Here is an 18,421-nt window from a genome sequence, read left to right on the forward strand (position 1 = left end):
TACACAGTGAGTGACCCGTACCCTGCTGAGTAAGCACTGTCTCTGTACAGTTACAGTGAGTGACCCTTACCCTCCTGAATAAACACTGACCCTATACAGCTACACACTCTTACCCTGCTGAATAAACGCAGATTAAGCGTGTCAGTAGCAAAGTGGGTTGGGTGAAGATGGCAGGAAGAGAGGGGCTGGGATATGGGAGTGAGGGGTCGGGGGAAGGGTCAGTGTGAATTCTGACCTGCTGCTTTCTGGAAGGCGTCGATGGAGCTGTCGAGACCAGCCTGGGTCTTGCGATCACTGCGGGTGCCAATCTGAGTGTACAGGCCTGCAATATTGAACAGTATGCTGGCCTTCTCCAGAGATAGGTGTTGCTGGCATACAGGCACACCAGTAAACGAGTCATACCTAGTAATAATGGAAACAGTCAAATCACAGTCACAGTGAGGGGTAACAATTCAATTCTTACAACGGGGAAAGAAACTAGACTTTTACACAAAACCTCCTGTAACACTGCAGCGTTTCATATCAAACCAACTGAGACACACTCACTGCTTCACTACACTGGAGGACTCCATGGAAACGCAGCATTAATTTTTAAATTTTCAAGATGTGAGCATTGCTGACAGCATTTATTGCTTGCCCCTAGTTACCCTTGCTAAGGTGGTGGTGAGCTGCCTTCTTGAATCACTGCAATGCACCTGAACAGACGAGCTGTTTCCTTTTGAGGGATACATATAGGTCCAGATACCCTATAGTGACTTTGTGATCCTTAACACCCCTCATCAAGCACACAGATAGAATCCCAGTTTAAAGTTTTGCACTTCGACAGCGTGGCGCTCCCTCGGCGCTGACCCTCCGACAGCGCGGCGCTCCCTTGGCGCTCTATTTACAATGTAGTGTTCATGTGTGGAACGTGATATAAATGCACAATGTTCTTACTCCAAGGTGGAAGTGGTTCAAGAACTATCCAAATACATTAACATTCTCATTAAGATAAAGGTAAAGACATGCTGTGAGCTGGCTGGAAAGACAGGTTTAAGGTGAATGTTCAGTGAAGTTGTAGTGGGGGAAGTGAGGAAGTGAGAGAGGGGCACTGACCCTTACCAGGTGAAGAAGACACCGAGGTGTCTGTTAGGCTGTAGGAAGCGACTCTCCAACAAGTTGAGCTGGTTGTAGTATGATATAAGCAGCTCGACACCCAGATCATTCCGACTCGGAGTGCGGGCAGCCTGTAGACACAGGACACATTTCAATCAAACACCAAAACACGGGCAAAGCTACACAACAGTGAGGAGGGGCCTTTCCTGTCCCTCCTGGGTTTGTGTGCTCATTCAGAGTGAAGAGTTTGCCCCTTTCTCAGCAACAAAGCCAAGGAGCTTTATCCAGACTGTGTTAGTGCTGGTGATTTCAGATGATCTGCAGGTTATTCTGACACCTGTCTCTGTTATGTTGATTACTTTCTCTTTAAGCTGGAATTCCAAATCAGGTAGGCACAGGTGAAACTGTGAACAGGAACACTTTTTAGATGCTGACATCTTCACAGCCGGCTCTAGACTGAGCCCCCGGCTTCACCCCTGCGAGTCACCTGACCGGTTCTCTTAAAGGGGCAGCATCCAATTTACATACACAACAGTCTCCAAAAGGACTGTATGTTGGTCACTCTAACCAATACTGTCTCCGACAGATGCATCTGCAGCTGGCAGGTTGGTAAGGAGGAGGTCAATTATGTTTTCCCTCATTAGTTTCCTCATGCCCTGCTGCAAACCCACTCTAGCAACTATGTCCTTTAGGATGTGACCAGATTGATCATTAGTGCTGCTGCCAAACCACTATTGATGGTGGACACTGAAAGCCCCCACCCAGAATACGTTTTGCATCCTTGCCACCCCTTCCTCCAAGTGTTGTTTTAACACAGAGGAGTACTGATTCATAAGCCGAGGGAGAAAGGTACGTGGTAATCAGCAGGAGGTTTCCTTGCCCAGGGTTAATCTGAAGGCATGTGACATCAAGAGGTCCAGTGTCAATGTTGAGGACTCATAGGGCAACTCCCTTCTGACTATATACCACTGTGCCGCCCCCTTTGCTGGGTCTGTCCTGCCGGTGGGACAGGATATATCCAGGGATGGTGATGGTGGTGTCTGGGACATTGTCTGTAAGGTATGATTCTGTGAGTATGACTATGTCAGGTTGTTGCTTGACCAGTCTGTGAGACAGCTCTCCCAATTTTGACACTAGCCCCAGATATTAGTAAGGACTTTGCAGGGTGTTCGGGGTTGTTTCTGCCATTGTCTTTTCCGGTGCTTAGGTTGATGCCAGGTGGTCTATCCTGTTTCACTTTTTTGTTGAGACTTTGTTACAATTGGTACAACTGAATGGCCTGCTTGGCCATTTCAGAAGGTACTTGCAAGTCAACCACATTGTCTGGGATGAGGCAGCTGGAGAGGGAGTGCAGTGAGGCCCAGAACCTCTCTCCGACTCAAACACTTCACTAAGAAGTCGCGTTCTATCAGTGCAGGCAGAATGGGCTGAATGACCTCTTTCTGTGCTGTAACAATTCTGAGAGATGTTTATGTCCATCTGGATTGGAATGTTACAGGTGCTGGACCTATCACCCAAGAGGGAACATCCAGCTGTCCCCATGGAAAGTTAGCATCATGGGATATACAGCCATTCAGCCTGTCTAGTCTGTGCTGGTGTTTATGGTCCAGCTGAATCTCCTCTCATGCTGCTCAATCTCTCATCATCAGTAAATTCTTCCATTATTCCCTTCCTCATGTTTATCCAGCTTCCCCTTTAAATGTATCAATGCAATTCACCTCCACCTCTCCCCGTTGCTGTGTCCCCTACCTTCTCCCCGCTCTCTGAAGGAATGATTTTCCGATTGGGTTTGTTTGAGATTGTCACATATTGGGGGACCCTAGTTATGGTTTCACCCATAAAGGGAGACATGTCTCTGTCAATTTTGTGCCTGGCATGAGGTCATTCAGCCAGCCATTCACATGCTAGCCATTTCAGAACAATCCAGTGAGTCATACGATTTCCCCATTAGATGTGAAACTGAACTCATGAAATCTGGCCTTGAATTAAGCAAAGGAATTGTATTGTTAACAATGTAACTGCTTCCTGAGTGACCTTCAGGGACTGAGAGCCTCCTGCTCCCCTGATTTTACACTGTCAACTCCCAACTGCCCCAACACTGCAGTTTTGCTCACAGTCCCGGAAAGGTTTAGATTTTCAGCACAGTTCTCTCTCTAACAAACTCAGAAAATGGACGGCTGACACATTGAGAGGATCCCTAATGAAATCCAGCTTTCTGGATTGGCCAACCTGAACGTGAATGGCAGAAAGTGACCTCCGACTGATCACCGTCAACAAACCTCTGCTCGAAAGGTGTATCATAATCACAGGAGGCTAGTCTGCAGGCTCTCCTCCATTCAAGTCAACGATCAGTTCTTTAGTTTTGCCGGGAGACTGTTTCAAAGAAAGCTGGAGGTGAGGAGGCATTTCAGAGGGTCAGTGGCCTTTGGCATTCTCTCACACAGTGAGTTGCAGAGGGGAAGGGGGGGTAGCTGGGTTATTGAGCATATTCAAGGCCATCTTGGACAGATTCTTGCTCTGTGAGGGTTATGGGGGCACAGGAAAATGGGGTTTCAGTCTATAACTAGAGCAGCCATGACCTTATTGAAGGGTGGAAGGCTGCAGAGGCTGACCCTCCTCCTATTTCTGATGCTTTTGGCTTTTATGCCCTCACTGAAGGAGTTTTCGGGGAGATGACCTGGATATTTTTGTTTGGTTAAATGATGTGGACGTCACTGGGTAGGCCATCATTTATTGCCCAACCCTAAGTATGAACAGCCAACCACGTTGCTGTGGCATAGTGTTGAATTTTTTTTTCCCTTTATTCATTCACAGGATGAGGGCGTTGCTGGCTAGGCAGCATTTATTGTCCATCCCTAATTACCCAGAGGGCAGTTATGAGTCAACCACATTGCTCTGGGTCTGGATTCACATGTAGGCCAGACCAGGTAAGGAGGCAGTTTCCTTCCCTAAAGGACATTAGTGAACCAGAAGGGTTTTTCCCAACAATTGACAAATGATTTCATGGTCACCATGGGACTAGATTTTTACTGAATTCAAATTCATCTGCCAGGGTGGTATTTGAACCCATGCCCCCTGAACATGAGCCTGGAAATCTGGATTACTAGCCTAGTGCACCACTGCCTCCCCAACACATGGCCAGCCTGGTCCTCCAGCTGTAGACGACTCTTTCGGGAATAGGGAGTAACATGTACATGTTACAGGACACTGGCTTCCCTCTGAATGGCTGGCACAGGTCTCCCTTGTACATGGAAGAGCCAACACAATTCTCCCACAATATGAGTCCTAACCTGCCGCAGGTCCATAAGATCCAGGATCTCGTCCTCATATTCTGCTGGATCCTCACCGTAGTGCTCCTCGATGAAATCCTGTGGGAAACAGAAACATAAAGCACTTATCAGACACACTGAAGATGTCAGAGAACTGATGAAAATTCATGTGGGTGAAATCAAACAAACATGAGGAAGAGCAGCATCACATCACATCACCACAGGAACAATTCACCACATACACATCTCTATTCTGCTCCAGATATGCTCCCATTGCCCCCAGTGATTAATGCCCCTTCCCAATTTCATCCTTCGCCCAAAGGTCACTGAGTTAAGAGACAGCTCCCATTACAAACCCAACTCACAGTCTGAGAATTAGGGCCAGGTCATTCAGGAGAGATGTTAGGAAGCACTTCTACACACAAAGGATGGGAGAGGTTTGGAACCCTCTTCCACGAACGGCAGTGGATGCTGGATCAGTTGTTAGTTTAAAATCTGAGGGAGATACAGTTTTGTTAAGCAAAGGTATTAAGGGATATGGGCCAAAGGCGGGTTATATGGAGTTAGGCCACACATCAGCCATGATCTCATTGAATGGTAGAACAGGCTTGAGGGGCTGAATGGCCTGTTCCTAAGTTAATGGGCAGGTCAGTAGGCAGTGGATTAACATTTGAATGTCAACAAACAGGAAATCGAATTGGTCACTCACAGGAAGGTCATGGATGTGTGTCTGTGCTAGCAGCAACTGCTTTGTCCACATCATGGGAATGTACAGCAGAGTGAACCTCGACCTACCTGCAGGTTCACAGAGACAACATTCCTCCAAGGCCCAGTATTTACATTCACTACACACAGTAAAACAGGATTCCTCAACAATATCCACCACCTGCATTTATATATCACCTTCATCACTCATGTTTGGTATAGAACTGGAATATTGCTGACAAGAGACACATTTTGTACAAGCTTTTTGTCTTGCACTCAGAATAATTTTCAAGAAAACCCATAGTGAAGGGAAAATGACATTGATTCTGTGTGAGGGGAGGGTGCAGAGTTGTTGGCATGTGGTAGAGGCTTTGCCATGGAAAATGTACCAGTTAATGATGACTGAGATCTTTTGTTTAAATTTTAAAACCTGTCTGTCTCCTCAGATGGCCATAAAAATAATCCCAGACAGGGAGCTCTTCCCCATCCAACTGTTACCACACACACAATGTTGTGTTTTAAAAGAGGTCCAATGATATTGTTTGTGAGATCTTGCTGTGCTCACATTGGATGCCTGATTTCCTGCTCTACAACCTAGATCACACATCAGTCCTTTGGAATGCCCTGAGATGGTGAAAGGTGCTGTGGAAATGCAAGATCTAATTTGAAGTTTGGACATGAAATCAAGGATAAACAGAAATATAGTTGCCCAGGAAACTGTCTCCTTGACAACCAGTGTAACTCTGGCCTTACCCTCAAGGACGTCACAAAGTCAACTTCCTTTGTCTCTTTCAGTCCCAGTGGAATGAGGGGAAAGCAGAGTGCAGCCCTGTAAAATAAAACAGACACACTCAGGCACATCCTTACAGTCAGTTTACAAATCTCTCACATGCACAGGCTTTGCAGAAATCTATTACTGACCTAAACAGTGCACATTGTGGCTGGTATCCCAGTGTGAGGCAGGTTTACACTGTCAATCCAATTTCAAAAGAACATTTCTCATCAAATAACCCCATTAGAAAAATCAATCAGCCTGCCAAGATGAGCGAGGGATGGGGAAGAGACAAATTCAAATCCAAACCAGTTGGGTACAAGATGGATTGTTAGTATTAAAGAGTTTTCATTTTCCTGGGTATGTGGACAGGAATTAAAGGGTTAAAGTTGCAGAATCAGAAGTGAAGTACAAATTTACTGAAAAGGACAATGGAGACAAAACTGGCTGCAGAGGCCTTGAAAAGAGAGACAGCGAGAAAGGGAAAAATAGAAAATCTTTCTGTGCGGCGATCAGTGAAATGTAGACGGAGTTGGTGAGGTCAGGACACAATGAGGGTTTTCATCACAGTATCCGATAGATTTGAACAAGGCTGAGTTGCACCGAATGGACAAGGAGTGAATCCTGCCAGTACATTCCACTCTGCAGTGCCAGCAAGACTGGCACAGACACTGCCTTTGTTCAGGGCACTCAGCAAAAGGACCTCTCTCCAAGTCTCAAATTCCTTGCCCTGGTTCATGCCTCGCTTGCACGGAGGTCAGTTATCAGCAGTGGCGTCCTTCTCCCCTCTCTTACCAAACCTCTGACTCCTCTCCCTCCCTCCCTACTCCCAACTCCTCCCTCCCTACCCCCCACCCCACTTCCTCCCTCCCTCCCCTCTCCCTCTCACTCTCTACATCAGTTTCCACAAAGAGGGAAGGAATTGGTAGATTAGCCCAGAGTGCAGTTTGGAGTTAGACTAACCTTTGCAGAGTCAGGGTTTTTAAAAACTTATTTACAGGACATGGGTGTCACTGGTTGGGCAACATTTATTGCCCATCCCTAGTTGCACCCCTTGAGAAGGTGGGGGTCAGCCGTTGCAGTCCAGGTGCTGTACACAGACTCACAATGCCATTACGGAGGGAATTCCAGGATCTTGATCCAGTGACGGTGAAGGAACAGGGATATATTTCCAAGTCAGGATGGTGAATGGCTCGGAGGGGAACTTGTACGGACTGGTGTTCCCATATGACTACTGCCCTTGTCCTTCTAGATGGAAGTGGTTGTGGGTTTGGAAGGTGCTGTCTGAGGATCTTTGATGAATTTCTGCAGTGTATCTTGTAGATGGTACACACTGCTGCTACTGAGTGTCAGTGGGGGAGGGAATGGTTGCTTGTGGATGGTGTCAAGGTTCTTGAGTGTTGTTGGGGCTGCACTCATCCAGGCAAGTGGGGAGTATTCCATCACACTCCTGACTTGTGCCTTGTAGATGGTGGACAGGCTTTGGGAGTCAGGAGGTGAGTGTTCTCAGCTTCTGACCTGCTCTTGTAGCCACTGTGTTTATGTGGTGAGTCCAGTTGAGTTTCTGGTTAATGATAACCCCCAGGATGTTGATAGTGGGGGATTACACCCAGAGGAAACCCATTAGTCCCAGGACTGTGGATAAAAACTCATTCGGAGTCAGACAGGAAAGGCTGAAGGAAGAGGGATTCAACAGAGATTGGCACAGGACAGGGAGAGGGGCTGAATGGTGATCAATTGTTACTAAAAGGTAAACCCGAGAGAATCAGCGATTCGAGCCTGAGCCACACATACACCAGCTGCAGGTCTTAATCAGGGCACTGTTCGTACAGGCCCCCACCCCCATCATAGACAGACCACACCCCCACCCCAGACAGATGACCTGGTCAGACCCGAGGGGAGAGCCTCATTGAGAGAGCAGCGGTGGCAGCTGGGACGATGGTGGTGGTGACGACAGAGTCCCTACAATGTGGAGTACCACCGTGTCCACACCGCCCCTCCAACAAATACCCCAGCCAGACCCACCCTATCCCTAGTACACCCCTCTCGCATCACTAGCCCACCCAGCCTGCACGTCCCTGGACACTATGGGTAATTTAGCTCAGCCAATCCTCCTAACCTACACAGGTGGGAGGAAATGGGAGCACCTGGAGGAAACCCACGCAGACAAGGGGAGAATGTGCAAACTCCACACAGTTTTCCGAGGCTGAAATTGAGCCCAGGTCCCTGGCGCTGTGAGGCAGCAATGCTAACCACTGAGCCACTGTGCCACCCTATGGTAATGGTGTGATGGTAATGGTGGGGATGTTGATTTTGATGCTGATGGTGGTTTTATAAAAGCCTGACCCATCAGGTGGTTTCAGAACTCACTTTTCGTTCTGATAAACTTCGACAGAGCTGTTTAACCCTTCGAGCTCCTCCTTCAGCAGCTGCAAGTTTGAATTGACAAAACTCAGTTCCAGCAGCACTGTTTCTCGCACCTTGCTGTTGTCAGTCGCCCTGTGGACACAGAATCACAAGTCATACTGTCAGCCTGATCCAGGTAAATGCAGCAAGATGGACATTACCCACTAAATGCCACCACCCGCCACCCCCCCACCCCCCACTCCATAGCCCATTGTCCTCGTCAGTCTCCCTGGGTCACAGGAGCAGAAACCTCTAAACCCTTCCTGTTGACATATCCATCCAGATGCCTTTTAAATGTTGTAATTGTACCGGCCTCCTGGAGCTGTACAGAACATTAATTAGGCCACTTTTGGAACACTGTGTACAATTCTGGTCACCCTTCTATAGGGAGGATGTTGTTAAACTTGAGAGGGTGCAGAGAGGATTTATAAGGATGTTGCCGGGACTCGAGGCTTTGAGTTGTAAGGAGAGGCTGAACAGGTTGGGGCTGTTTTCCCTGGAGGTGGTGGAGGCTCGTACAATTACAGCATTTAAAAGGCATCTGGATCGGTATATGAATAGGAAGGCTTTAGAGGGACCAAATACTGGCAAATGGGACTCGATGAATTTAGGGTATCTGATCAGCATGGAAAAGTTGGAGCAAAGGGTTTGTTTCCATGCTGTATGAAGCATGACACTGAATGTAGGCAAGGGCTGAGTAGTTTAGTCCTGCTCTTGTTTTCGAAGAGTCTGTGAGCTGTGTTTCAACAGTGGGAAGGGGCAGCCCCTGGGGAACAGTACCCATAGCGAGCTAACTGCTGCAGGATAAAATCAGTAGTGAGAAAGGCAGAGAAACACTGCTCACACAGAGTCACAGTTTCCCACTGCAGCCGCTCCTTTAAAGGACAGTGACTGCTTCGGGCTGGCACTTGCTCCTTTGCTGCTGGTTGGCGCCGTAATGCCAGGTCAGAACAGCTGAAGAGTCCTTGTTGTGTTTGATCAGGAGCCAGGGAAACACTCACACAGAATGTATCCAGCTGGGAACTGCATGTTCGTGTTCTCAATGAGGGCACAATGCCTGTACCTTCAAGAAATCAAAGGACAGAACATCACTGGACAGATCCCATGGAGTGGGAGTGCAAAGTCTGAATCCTACTGCACTCGGGGAACTGGAGAAAGGCAGGGTCGCTCCCAGGGACTATGGCCACCAACAGGTCAAACAGTCTCTCTGCCCATAGAGACAGAAGGAGACAAACAGAGAGGGGGTGGGGAAGGAGAGAAAGACAGCGACAAATAGACACACACAGACACAGACACATGGAGACACAGAGAGAGAGAGAGAGAGACACAGAAAGACATACATGGAGACACAGAGAGAGAAAGAGACACAGACAGACACACACACGCACACAGAGACACAGACAGGACTTACCGAAGGAGGTTCTCAGCTCCAGCCCGCAGTCTCATGGCTTTAATGATCTGCTGATTGAGGGTCACTCTCTGACTCTGCAACTTGCTACGCCCAGTCTGAGCATATGGATTGCAGCCCTGAAAATAAGGCAAGGTGGTACATGGGGTCAGAGCCAGGGTGGCAGAGGGAAGATGAAAAGGAGGAGGTGTCACAGCAAGACCAGAGAACAGTAATGTCTCTCCAATCTAGCCCCCACCTTAGTCACATACAGGCCACTGAATGGACCCAGCCCTGAGGAAGCAGTGGTTGGAAAGAAAAGCACATCCAATCATTTGAAAATCTAAAACACTGACAGTTCTCCCCACAATATAAACAGTTAGAGTGAGAGGACAAACCAACTGTACGGCTCAAATCATCAAATAACATCATCACCGATAGCAGGCCTTTTGGCCCAGATCTATATTAAAAACCAGAGAAAACAGGAGCAGGGTAGGCCAGTCAGCCCTCTGAGCCCACTCCACCATTCAATATGATCATGGTTGACCATCTAGCTCAGTCCCCTGCTCCTGCTTCCCCCCCCCCCCCCCCCCACCCCACCCCCTCGACCCCTTTAACACTAAGAATTATATCTAACTCCTTTTTGAACAACATTCAATGTTTTCGCCTCAAGCTCGGACAGAATTCCACAGGCTCCCCTTTCACTCTCTGGGTGAAGACATTTCTCCACATCTCAGTCCAAAATAGCTGACCTGGTAATGCTGAGACTGTGAGCACTGGTTCTGGAATCCCCTACCATCAGGAACATCCTTCCTGCTGATCCCAATCGGCAAAACAACTCCCCGAGAGTATGTGTGAGCGAGCGAGAGAGACAGCGTGAGAGCATGAGAGACAGCGAGACGTTCCCTGTCAGGTTTCAGCCTGCCCCTCAATCGGCCCTCAAACAGGTTGTTGCCATTGTGACACAGAGAAACTGGATTCTTTCAAGTCCAGACGAAAGTTTCAGAGTGACATAGAGAGACAGACTGACAATGGACAGGCTACCTGACATCTTTTTATTCAGCCTCTGGCTGGACCAGCATCCTTTGCATTCAGTAAACAAACATCACAGCCCAAAAGGAAGGAGATGCCAACTCCAGGATTGTTCAGCTGGAACATCAGGGACTGAGAGATAACCTGCAGCCACCAATAACACACTCAATGGCTGTAATCAATAGTGATTCCATGTGGAGAGGCTCAACACTGACCTCACCTTAGTACAGGAAAGTTGGCTTGCCGAGAGTGGATCACTGGCACAACAAGAGTGGGATCACTGGCTTGCCGAGAACGGTTCACTGGCAGGAATCCATCCTGCAGGGCCACAGTTCTGAGGAGGAACCCACTCCTCTTGGTGAGGAAGCCTCCCACACACAGTTGAGGAAGAGTTCTCTCCATCCACCTCTCAACTCAAACATAGCCAGGCAACTACCTGCCTAACCCTGCCCCAACACAGTGCTCCTCCACAGGAGGTGATAGAGCAGCTCAGATCGGAGCTCCACACTGCCCTCAGCACACTCTCCAAGTCCCTCCGTTCAAGGTAGGAAGGACCTCTCCCTCGTGTTAGCACCAGTCACACCATCTCCCCCCAGATACAAACCAACTCAATGGGCCAGACTCCTACTGCTGTCCCCACACAGAGTACGGGAGGGAAATCGAACAGACTTCAAAACTCCATCAATAACACAGCGATCTCAACATATGGGAAGCACAAATGGAAAAGGGATTGACTTATTTGAGGTTAACACCACTGTAATGGAAACAGTCGTTGAAGGTAAGGGTCTGCCCTCATTAGTTACAAGAGAGATCAAAGAGAGAATACTCTGACTGCTTGAAGAGTCACTCAGATGCAAGTCTAACAGACTGCAAGACAACGTGCCAATGACCTCTGGTTACAACTCTGCCAGAATATCCAGATGTCCTTTCACACAGAGTGTGACTGGGGTACAAGGAGATCAAAAGGCAATAGGTCCATCAGCGAAGGAATTGGCTTTATTGAAAATGAAGCTTGCTGGAGATGAGTCACTGCAGTTTGCAGACATTTGGAGAGATGGTGGAACATGTCCTGGAGTAATATTCTTGGGGTAACATTACCATGAAGACAGTTTTAGAAATCTGAGAAAGCCTGTCTTTTGACCACATCTTTGTTAAACGTCTGTTTTTCAAACAGACTAACAGAGTCACACAGCACAGTGAAATGGACCTTTCAATCCAACTCGGACAGGCCAACCAAACATCCCAATCTGACCTAGTCCCATTTGCCAGCATTTGGCCCATATCCCTCTGAACCCTTTCTATTTATGTACCTGTCCAGATGCCTTTTAAATGTTGTAATTGTTCCAGCATCCACCACTTCCTCTGGCAGCTCATTCCATACACACACCACCCTCTGTGTGAAAAAAGGACCTAAGGGGCAACTTTTAAATCTTTCCCCTCTCACCTTAAACCTGTGCCCTCTAGTTTTGGACTCCCTGCTCTGGGTAAAAGACCTTGGCTATTCAAACTATCCATGCTCAACCTCTATAAAGGTCACCTCTCAGCCTTCAGCGCTCCAGTCTATTTTGCCTCTCCCTATAGTTCAAACCCTCCAATCCTGGCAACATCCTTGTAAGTTGTATACAGTATTCTAAAACCAACCTCACCAATGTCCTGTACAGCCACAACATGACCTCCCACCTCCTATACTCAATGCACTGACCAATGAAAGCAAGCGTACCAAACGCCACTTTCACCACCCTATCTACCTGCGAATCCACATTCAAGGAACTACGCACCTGCATCCCCTCCACCTGTTTGACTGGCAACACTCACCAAGACCTTACCATTAACTGTATAAGTCCTGCCCCGATTTGCCTTTTCCAAAATGCAACACCTCACGTTTATCTAAATTAGACTCCATCTGTCACTCCTTGGCCCATTGGCCCATCTGATCAAGGTCCCGTTATATTCTGAGACAATTTTCTTCACCTCCAATTTTGGTGTCATCTGCAAACTTACTAACCATACCTCCTATATTCACATCCAAATCATTTCTATAAATGACAAAAAGCAGTGGACACAGCACCAATCCTTGTGGCATCTTTAGTACCTTTTAAAAACTTTCCAAGCTTCTGTTTCTCCCACTCTCTCTGGTCAGGCAGCTTTGTTCCAACTACCTCCATCAGAAAGAAAGGGTTTAGCTTCACATGAATTAAAAAGTTCATTTGCACCCAAACATGTGACAAGTCATGAAAAATAAAGGGACAACATTTTGAATGATGGTTTCTAAAATAGTATCATGAGGTCGTGCCTGTTCTGACTTGAATATAATCTCACGGTAGGAGTCTATTCAAGACCACACTTTGATTGATATAGCACCTTTACTGTATAGAAGCACCCTGAAATACTTCACAGTAATATTATAAAACAAAGTCTGATGTTGAGCAACAAAAGCATGTTAAGTCAGGTGACCAAAAGCTGGGAAGATTTGAAGAGACATTGTGAGAACAGAGTAAGACAGAGAGGTGTAGACAGGGAATTCCAGAGCTCAGGCCCCAGGCAGCCAGGCACATAGCTCCTGTGGTGGAGCGACTGTATTAAAAATACACAAGAGGCTGGAATTTGAGGAATGCAGAGATCTCAGAGATTTATGGGACCGGAAGAGATTACAGAGATATGAAGCGGGTGAGACAATGGTGGGAGTTGAAAACAAGGTTGAGAGTTTTGAAATTAAGATAATACTTGGCCAGGGACCAATACTGGTCAGTGAGCAAGGAGTGATAGGGGAATGGGATGGGGAATCAGGTAGGTGTGGGCAGACACCTTCAAATAGTTCATCAGGCTCTGATCCACACCTAATGACCCCAAGGCCCCTGTGGGAACAGGAGACAGTGGATCCTGTGGAATTGTTCCTTGTGTAAACTGTCCCAAGTTATGCCTCATTGTGCTTGTTCGAATGTTCTAAAATGAAGCAGCTTGGGTGATGGTATAGATGGATCTCCCAGACAGATATGTCTGCATAATTAGAGTCTCACCCTTTCTGCAATTTGCCCTCAAGGAGGGCTGTGGTAGGGAGGAGGCTCTCACACATCTCCTTTTGGAATGTGAGAACAGGGTCTGGAGAGAGATCCAGTGGTTTTTGTCGAGGTTCGTCCCAAGCAGCTCCGTGACACGGGACTCTGTGCTCCACAGTCTGGTCCCCAGGACACAAACCGAGACAAACACTGACTGTACCTGGAGGACCATCAACTCAATGAAAGATGCTCTTTGGTCTGTCTGTACCTCACTGGTTCTTCCTGTGTAAACAGCTGTCGTTGACTGAGTGCTGCAGACTGGTGCAGGACCACCTGCTGAGGGACACAGTGAAGCTGGGGGCAATGGGGAAAGCTTACTGCTATAGGGATCTGTGTAAAACACCTGGGGTATACACCCCAGAGATTATTTAACATAAAATGGAAATACACACTGTAAAGACACACTTTAAATACACTGCATTCAAGTAACAACTCTGAACAGATATTAAACATAACTCTACAATTTTAATGAACAGAAGTATATATTTCTGAAAAATATTAAGGGAAACAAAAGGATAAGGGGAGAGGTCAAGAAAATGGATAATATTATTGAATGGCCTCCTCCTGGTCCTAGCAGGAGGACATGAGGCCAGGAGACTGGAGGCACTCGAGAGAGAGAGAGAGAGAGAGCCTGCTACCCTCGCTGCAGTTTCTTTACTGCCTCTCAACTCAGACAATAAACTGAAGATTTCTCAGCTCAATGTTCACAAAGCCACAGGCACACTTTCTGCAGCATTTTGGCTGATATTAATATCTCGAACATATGGCAGTCTCACTCCACAAAAATTGCAGGGGCTCGGACATAGGGGAAATGCCAGAGGACTGGAGGATGGCTAATGTGGTTTCACTTTTTAAGAAGCGTGGTCAAGATGAACCAGGAAGTTACAGACCAGCGAGTCTCACATCAGTGGCAGGGATACTATTGCAGAAAATTCTGTAAGACTGAATTATACACCCACTTGGAAAAGTATGGGTTAATTAGAGCCAGTCAATGTGGTTTTGTCAGAGGAAGATCATACCTAACAAATTTGTTAGAATTTTTTTGAAAATGTGATCAAGTATGTGGATGAGGGAGGTTTAGTTGATGCAGTTTTTATGGATTTTAGCAAAGCTTTTGACAAGATCCCACATGGCAGACCTCTTGAGAAGGTTAAGGCACATGGAATTGAGGGAAACTTGTCAAGATGGATCAGAAACTGGCTTAGTAATAGGATACAAAGGGTAGTGGTGGAAGGCTGTTTGAATGGCTGGAGGCCGGTGTCCAGCGGTGTACCACAAGGATCAGTATTGGAACCCTTATTGCTTGTTATTTACATAAATGATATAGATGAAAATGTGGGAGGAATGTTAAGCAAATTTGCAGACGACACCAAAATTGGTAGAATGGTTAATAGCAAAGAAGATGGTTGTAGGTTACAAGAAGATATAGATGGGTTGGTCAGATGGGCATATCAAGTGGCAGATGGTCTAACATGTGACAGGTGATGCACTTTGGAAGAAAAAACAAAATGAGGGAATATTTAATGAATGGCAGGACACTGGGTAGCTCAGAGGAACAGAGGGGTCTTGGAGTGATTATTCACAGATCCCTGAAGTTGGCAGAGCACACAAATAGGATAGTTAGGGCAGTATATGGGACACTTGCTTTCGTTAGTTGTAGCATGAAGTATAACAGCAAGGAGGTAATGCTGGACTTGTACAGACCGTTGGTCAGGCCACAGCTGAAGTACTGTATCTAGTTCTGGTCAACTCACTACAGGAAGGATGTGAGAGCACTAGATGGGGTACAGAGGAGTTTCACCAGGATATTAAAAACTGAAAGAAGTGTGGATGCTGTAAATCAGACACAAAAACAGAAATTGCTGGAAAAGCTCAACCTGGGTTGAGGAAGGGTCACTGGACCTGAAATGTTAACTCTGATTTCAGGAAAAGCTCAGCAAGTCTGGCAGCATCCGTGGAGAGAAATCAGTTAATGTTTTGGGTCTGGTGACCCTCTCAGAACCCAGATTGAACGTTTCCAGCAATTTCTGTTTGTGTTCACCAGATGTTGCCTGGGATGGAGAAATTGAGCTATAAGGAGAGACTAGATAGGCTTGGATTGTTTTCTCTACAGCAAAGAAAGCAGAGGCATATAGGATTATGAAGGGTATAGACAGGGTGAATAGAGATCAACTGTTCCCCTTGGTTGAGGGGTCAATCATGAGAGGACATGGTTTCAGGGTAAGGGGCAGGAAATTCAGAGGGGATTTGTGGAAAAAAACTTTTTCACTTAGTGGGTGGTGGGAATCTGGAATGCACTGCCTGGGAGGGTAGTGGAGGCTTGAAACCTTACAACTTTTAAAAAATATTTCAAATGACTACTTAAAATATGATGTGGAGGTGCCATTACTGAACCGAGGTGGAAAAAGTCAGAAATAACATGACACCTGGTTATAGTTCAACAGGTTTATTTGAAAACACAAGCTTTCGGAGCACAGCCCCTTCATCAGGTTACTTTTTGTAACACATAACATGAAGGGGCTATGCTCCGAAAGCTTGTGATTTCAAATAAACCTGTTGGACTATAACCTGGTGTCCTGTGATTTCTGACTTCAAATATCATCACATTCAAGGATATGGGAGAAGTGAAGGAAATTGGAGTTAGTACATCTTCAGTGGTAGTTATGACAGTGCAGACTCGATGGGCTGAAGGGTCTTTTCTGCACTGCATGAATCTATGAATCTGTAGGATGTGGGATCCTGCTGTGCACAAATTGGTTGCTGGGACCACACTTCAGGTAGAGTCGATGAGGTATGAAACAATGGGAAACCATCATGGAGGTGATGGACACTATGGAAAGGAAACCCCTTCAAGGTTTATATTTAGAAAGCAACGAGCTGGGCTTGTTTCAGCTTCAATGTCATCATTAATGACATGAACAGCAGCAGGGAGGAGCTGAGCAACATGTGATCCTGCCTCCTGTGTGTCACGGGTTATGTTGCAATGACAGGCTCATCCTGTGTCATACAATTCCAACACAGTCATACGTGATGTCATGATACCACGTAGAGGCAATGTCCTGACTCTCCCCCCACAGGGGGCAGGTCTACACCTCCAATCACCTTCAGTAAAACTAAAAGGAACTGGACAAAGACCCAAATCTTGCTGTTTAGGGTTTGCACCCAGGCTCGTGTTTCAAGGGCTCCGACACTACAACCAGATCAATTTTTAACAGAAAACTTTTCAGGGGAAAGTGGATAGGAGTGAGATTAATTGGCCAGTTTCTTCAAAGAACTAGAATCAGTACTAAGGGCTGAATGACCTCCTCTGCATTGTGGCATTTTGTGAATCTCTGAAAATTGGAAGGGGGGAATTTTCAAATGGAAACAGGGGGTGAAAGTGAACGGCATGATGGAGAAGAGCATTTTCCTCACAATTCACTCTGTCTCCACAACCAGCTCAGCTGATAATCAGAGGGACCCTCGGCCAGAGATATAGTCTATAGCCAAGGTCATTTCCCCACAGTGCGGTGGGGGTGGGTGGGGGGGGGGGGGTGGTGGAGTCCAAAACCACAGGCCACAGAATCATAGAATCCCTACAGTGTGGAAACAGGCCATTTGGCCCCACAGGTCCACACCGACTCTCTGAAGAGCATCCCATCCCCTACCCTATGCCTGTAACCCTGCATCTCCCATGGCTAACACATCTACACATTGCTGAAGACTATGGACAATCCACCCTAACCTGCACATTGTTGGACTGTGGGAGGAAATTGGAGCACCTGACAGGAAACCCACGCAGACACGGGGAGAATGTGCAAACTCCACACAGACAGTTGCCCGAGGGTGGAATCAAACCCGGGTCCCTGGTGCTGTGAGGCAGCAGCGTTAACCACTGAGTCACCATGCTATGCCTAAAGGGTTTAAGGGGAGGGGAAAGATTTAAAAGGGACTTAATGGGCAACTTTTTCATGCAAAGGATGGTATCTGTATGGAATGAGCTGCCGCAGGGAGTGGTAGAGGCTGGTACAATTACAACATTTAAAAGACCTATGGACAGGTACATGGGTAGGAAAGGTTTAAAGGGATATGGGCCAAACGCAGGTAAATGGGTCCAGTTCAGTTTAAGAAACCTGGTTGGCATGGACGAGTTGGACCAAAGGGTCTGTTTCCCTGCTGTAAGACTCCACAAACCCGCACCCACAAACCCCCTCACCCATCCCCTCATATGCCCTCACACCCCCTGCAACATACCTACTCCCACCCCATACCTCACGCACAGCCAATATCTCACTTACACCATCAAACTGAATTTATATGGCACCGTTAATACAATAAAACTTCTCAAGGTGTGTCACAGGAATGTTACAAAGCAACAGCCTAACACTGAATCAAAAATGAAATATTTGGGCAGATTGCCCAAACCTTGACAAAAGTCAGTTGTGGGGAGTGTCCTGAGGAGGAGAGTGAGATAGAGGGGGTTAGGGAGAGAATTCCTGAGCATGGGGCGTAGGTTGGAGAGGACACAGCCCCGACTGGAGCAGTGATGGAGATGAGGGACATGCTGGAAAGCGGCAAGCTTTACCAACACAACAGAAATCCCCTGGGTCCCAAACACCACCCGACTGCCCAGGCACCAGCTAGTGTTACCACACGCACACGCTCACACACATGCACACTCTCATTTACACGCTCACACTCTCGTATACACACACGCACA

The 18,421-nt window shown here is 47.0% G+C and overlaps 1 protein-coding gene across 1 annotated transcript in view; it reads right to left on the minus strand.

The window, feature by feature from the left end:
- Positions 1-11,812, minus strand: part of rhpn2 (rhophilin, Rho GTPase binding protein 2) — a 29,248-nt gene extending 17,436 nt beyond the window's left edge. The window contains exons 1-7 of the mRNA XM_048605935.1: positions 11,765-11,812; positions 9,659-9,882; positions 8,212-8,340; positions 5,823-5,898; positions 4,386-4,463; positions 1,102-1,226; positions 236-402 (exon numbers count right to left, since the gene is read on the minus strand). Of these exons, the coding sequence (XP_048461892.1) occupies positions 236-402; positions 1,102-1,226; positions 4,386-4,463; positions 5,823-5,898; positions 8,212-8,340; positions 9,659-9,882; positions 11,765-11,812 (847 nt within the window). The remainder of the gene's footprint in view (positions 1-235; positions 403-1,101; positions 1,227-4,385; positions 4,464-5,822; positions 5,899-8,211; positions 8,341-9,658; positions 9,883-11,764) is intronic.
- Positions 11,813-18,421: the final 6,609 nt, after the last annotated feature.

This window comes from Rhincodon typus, chromosome 15 (genome assembly GCF_021869965.1).
Source record: "Rhincodon typus isolate 14 chromosome 15, sRhiTyp1.1, whole genome shotgun sequence".
NCBI lineage: Eukaryota > Metazoa > Chordata > Chondrichthyes > Orectolobiformes > Rhincodontidae > Rhincodon > Rhincodon typus.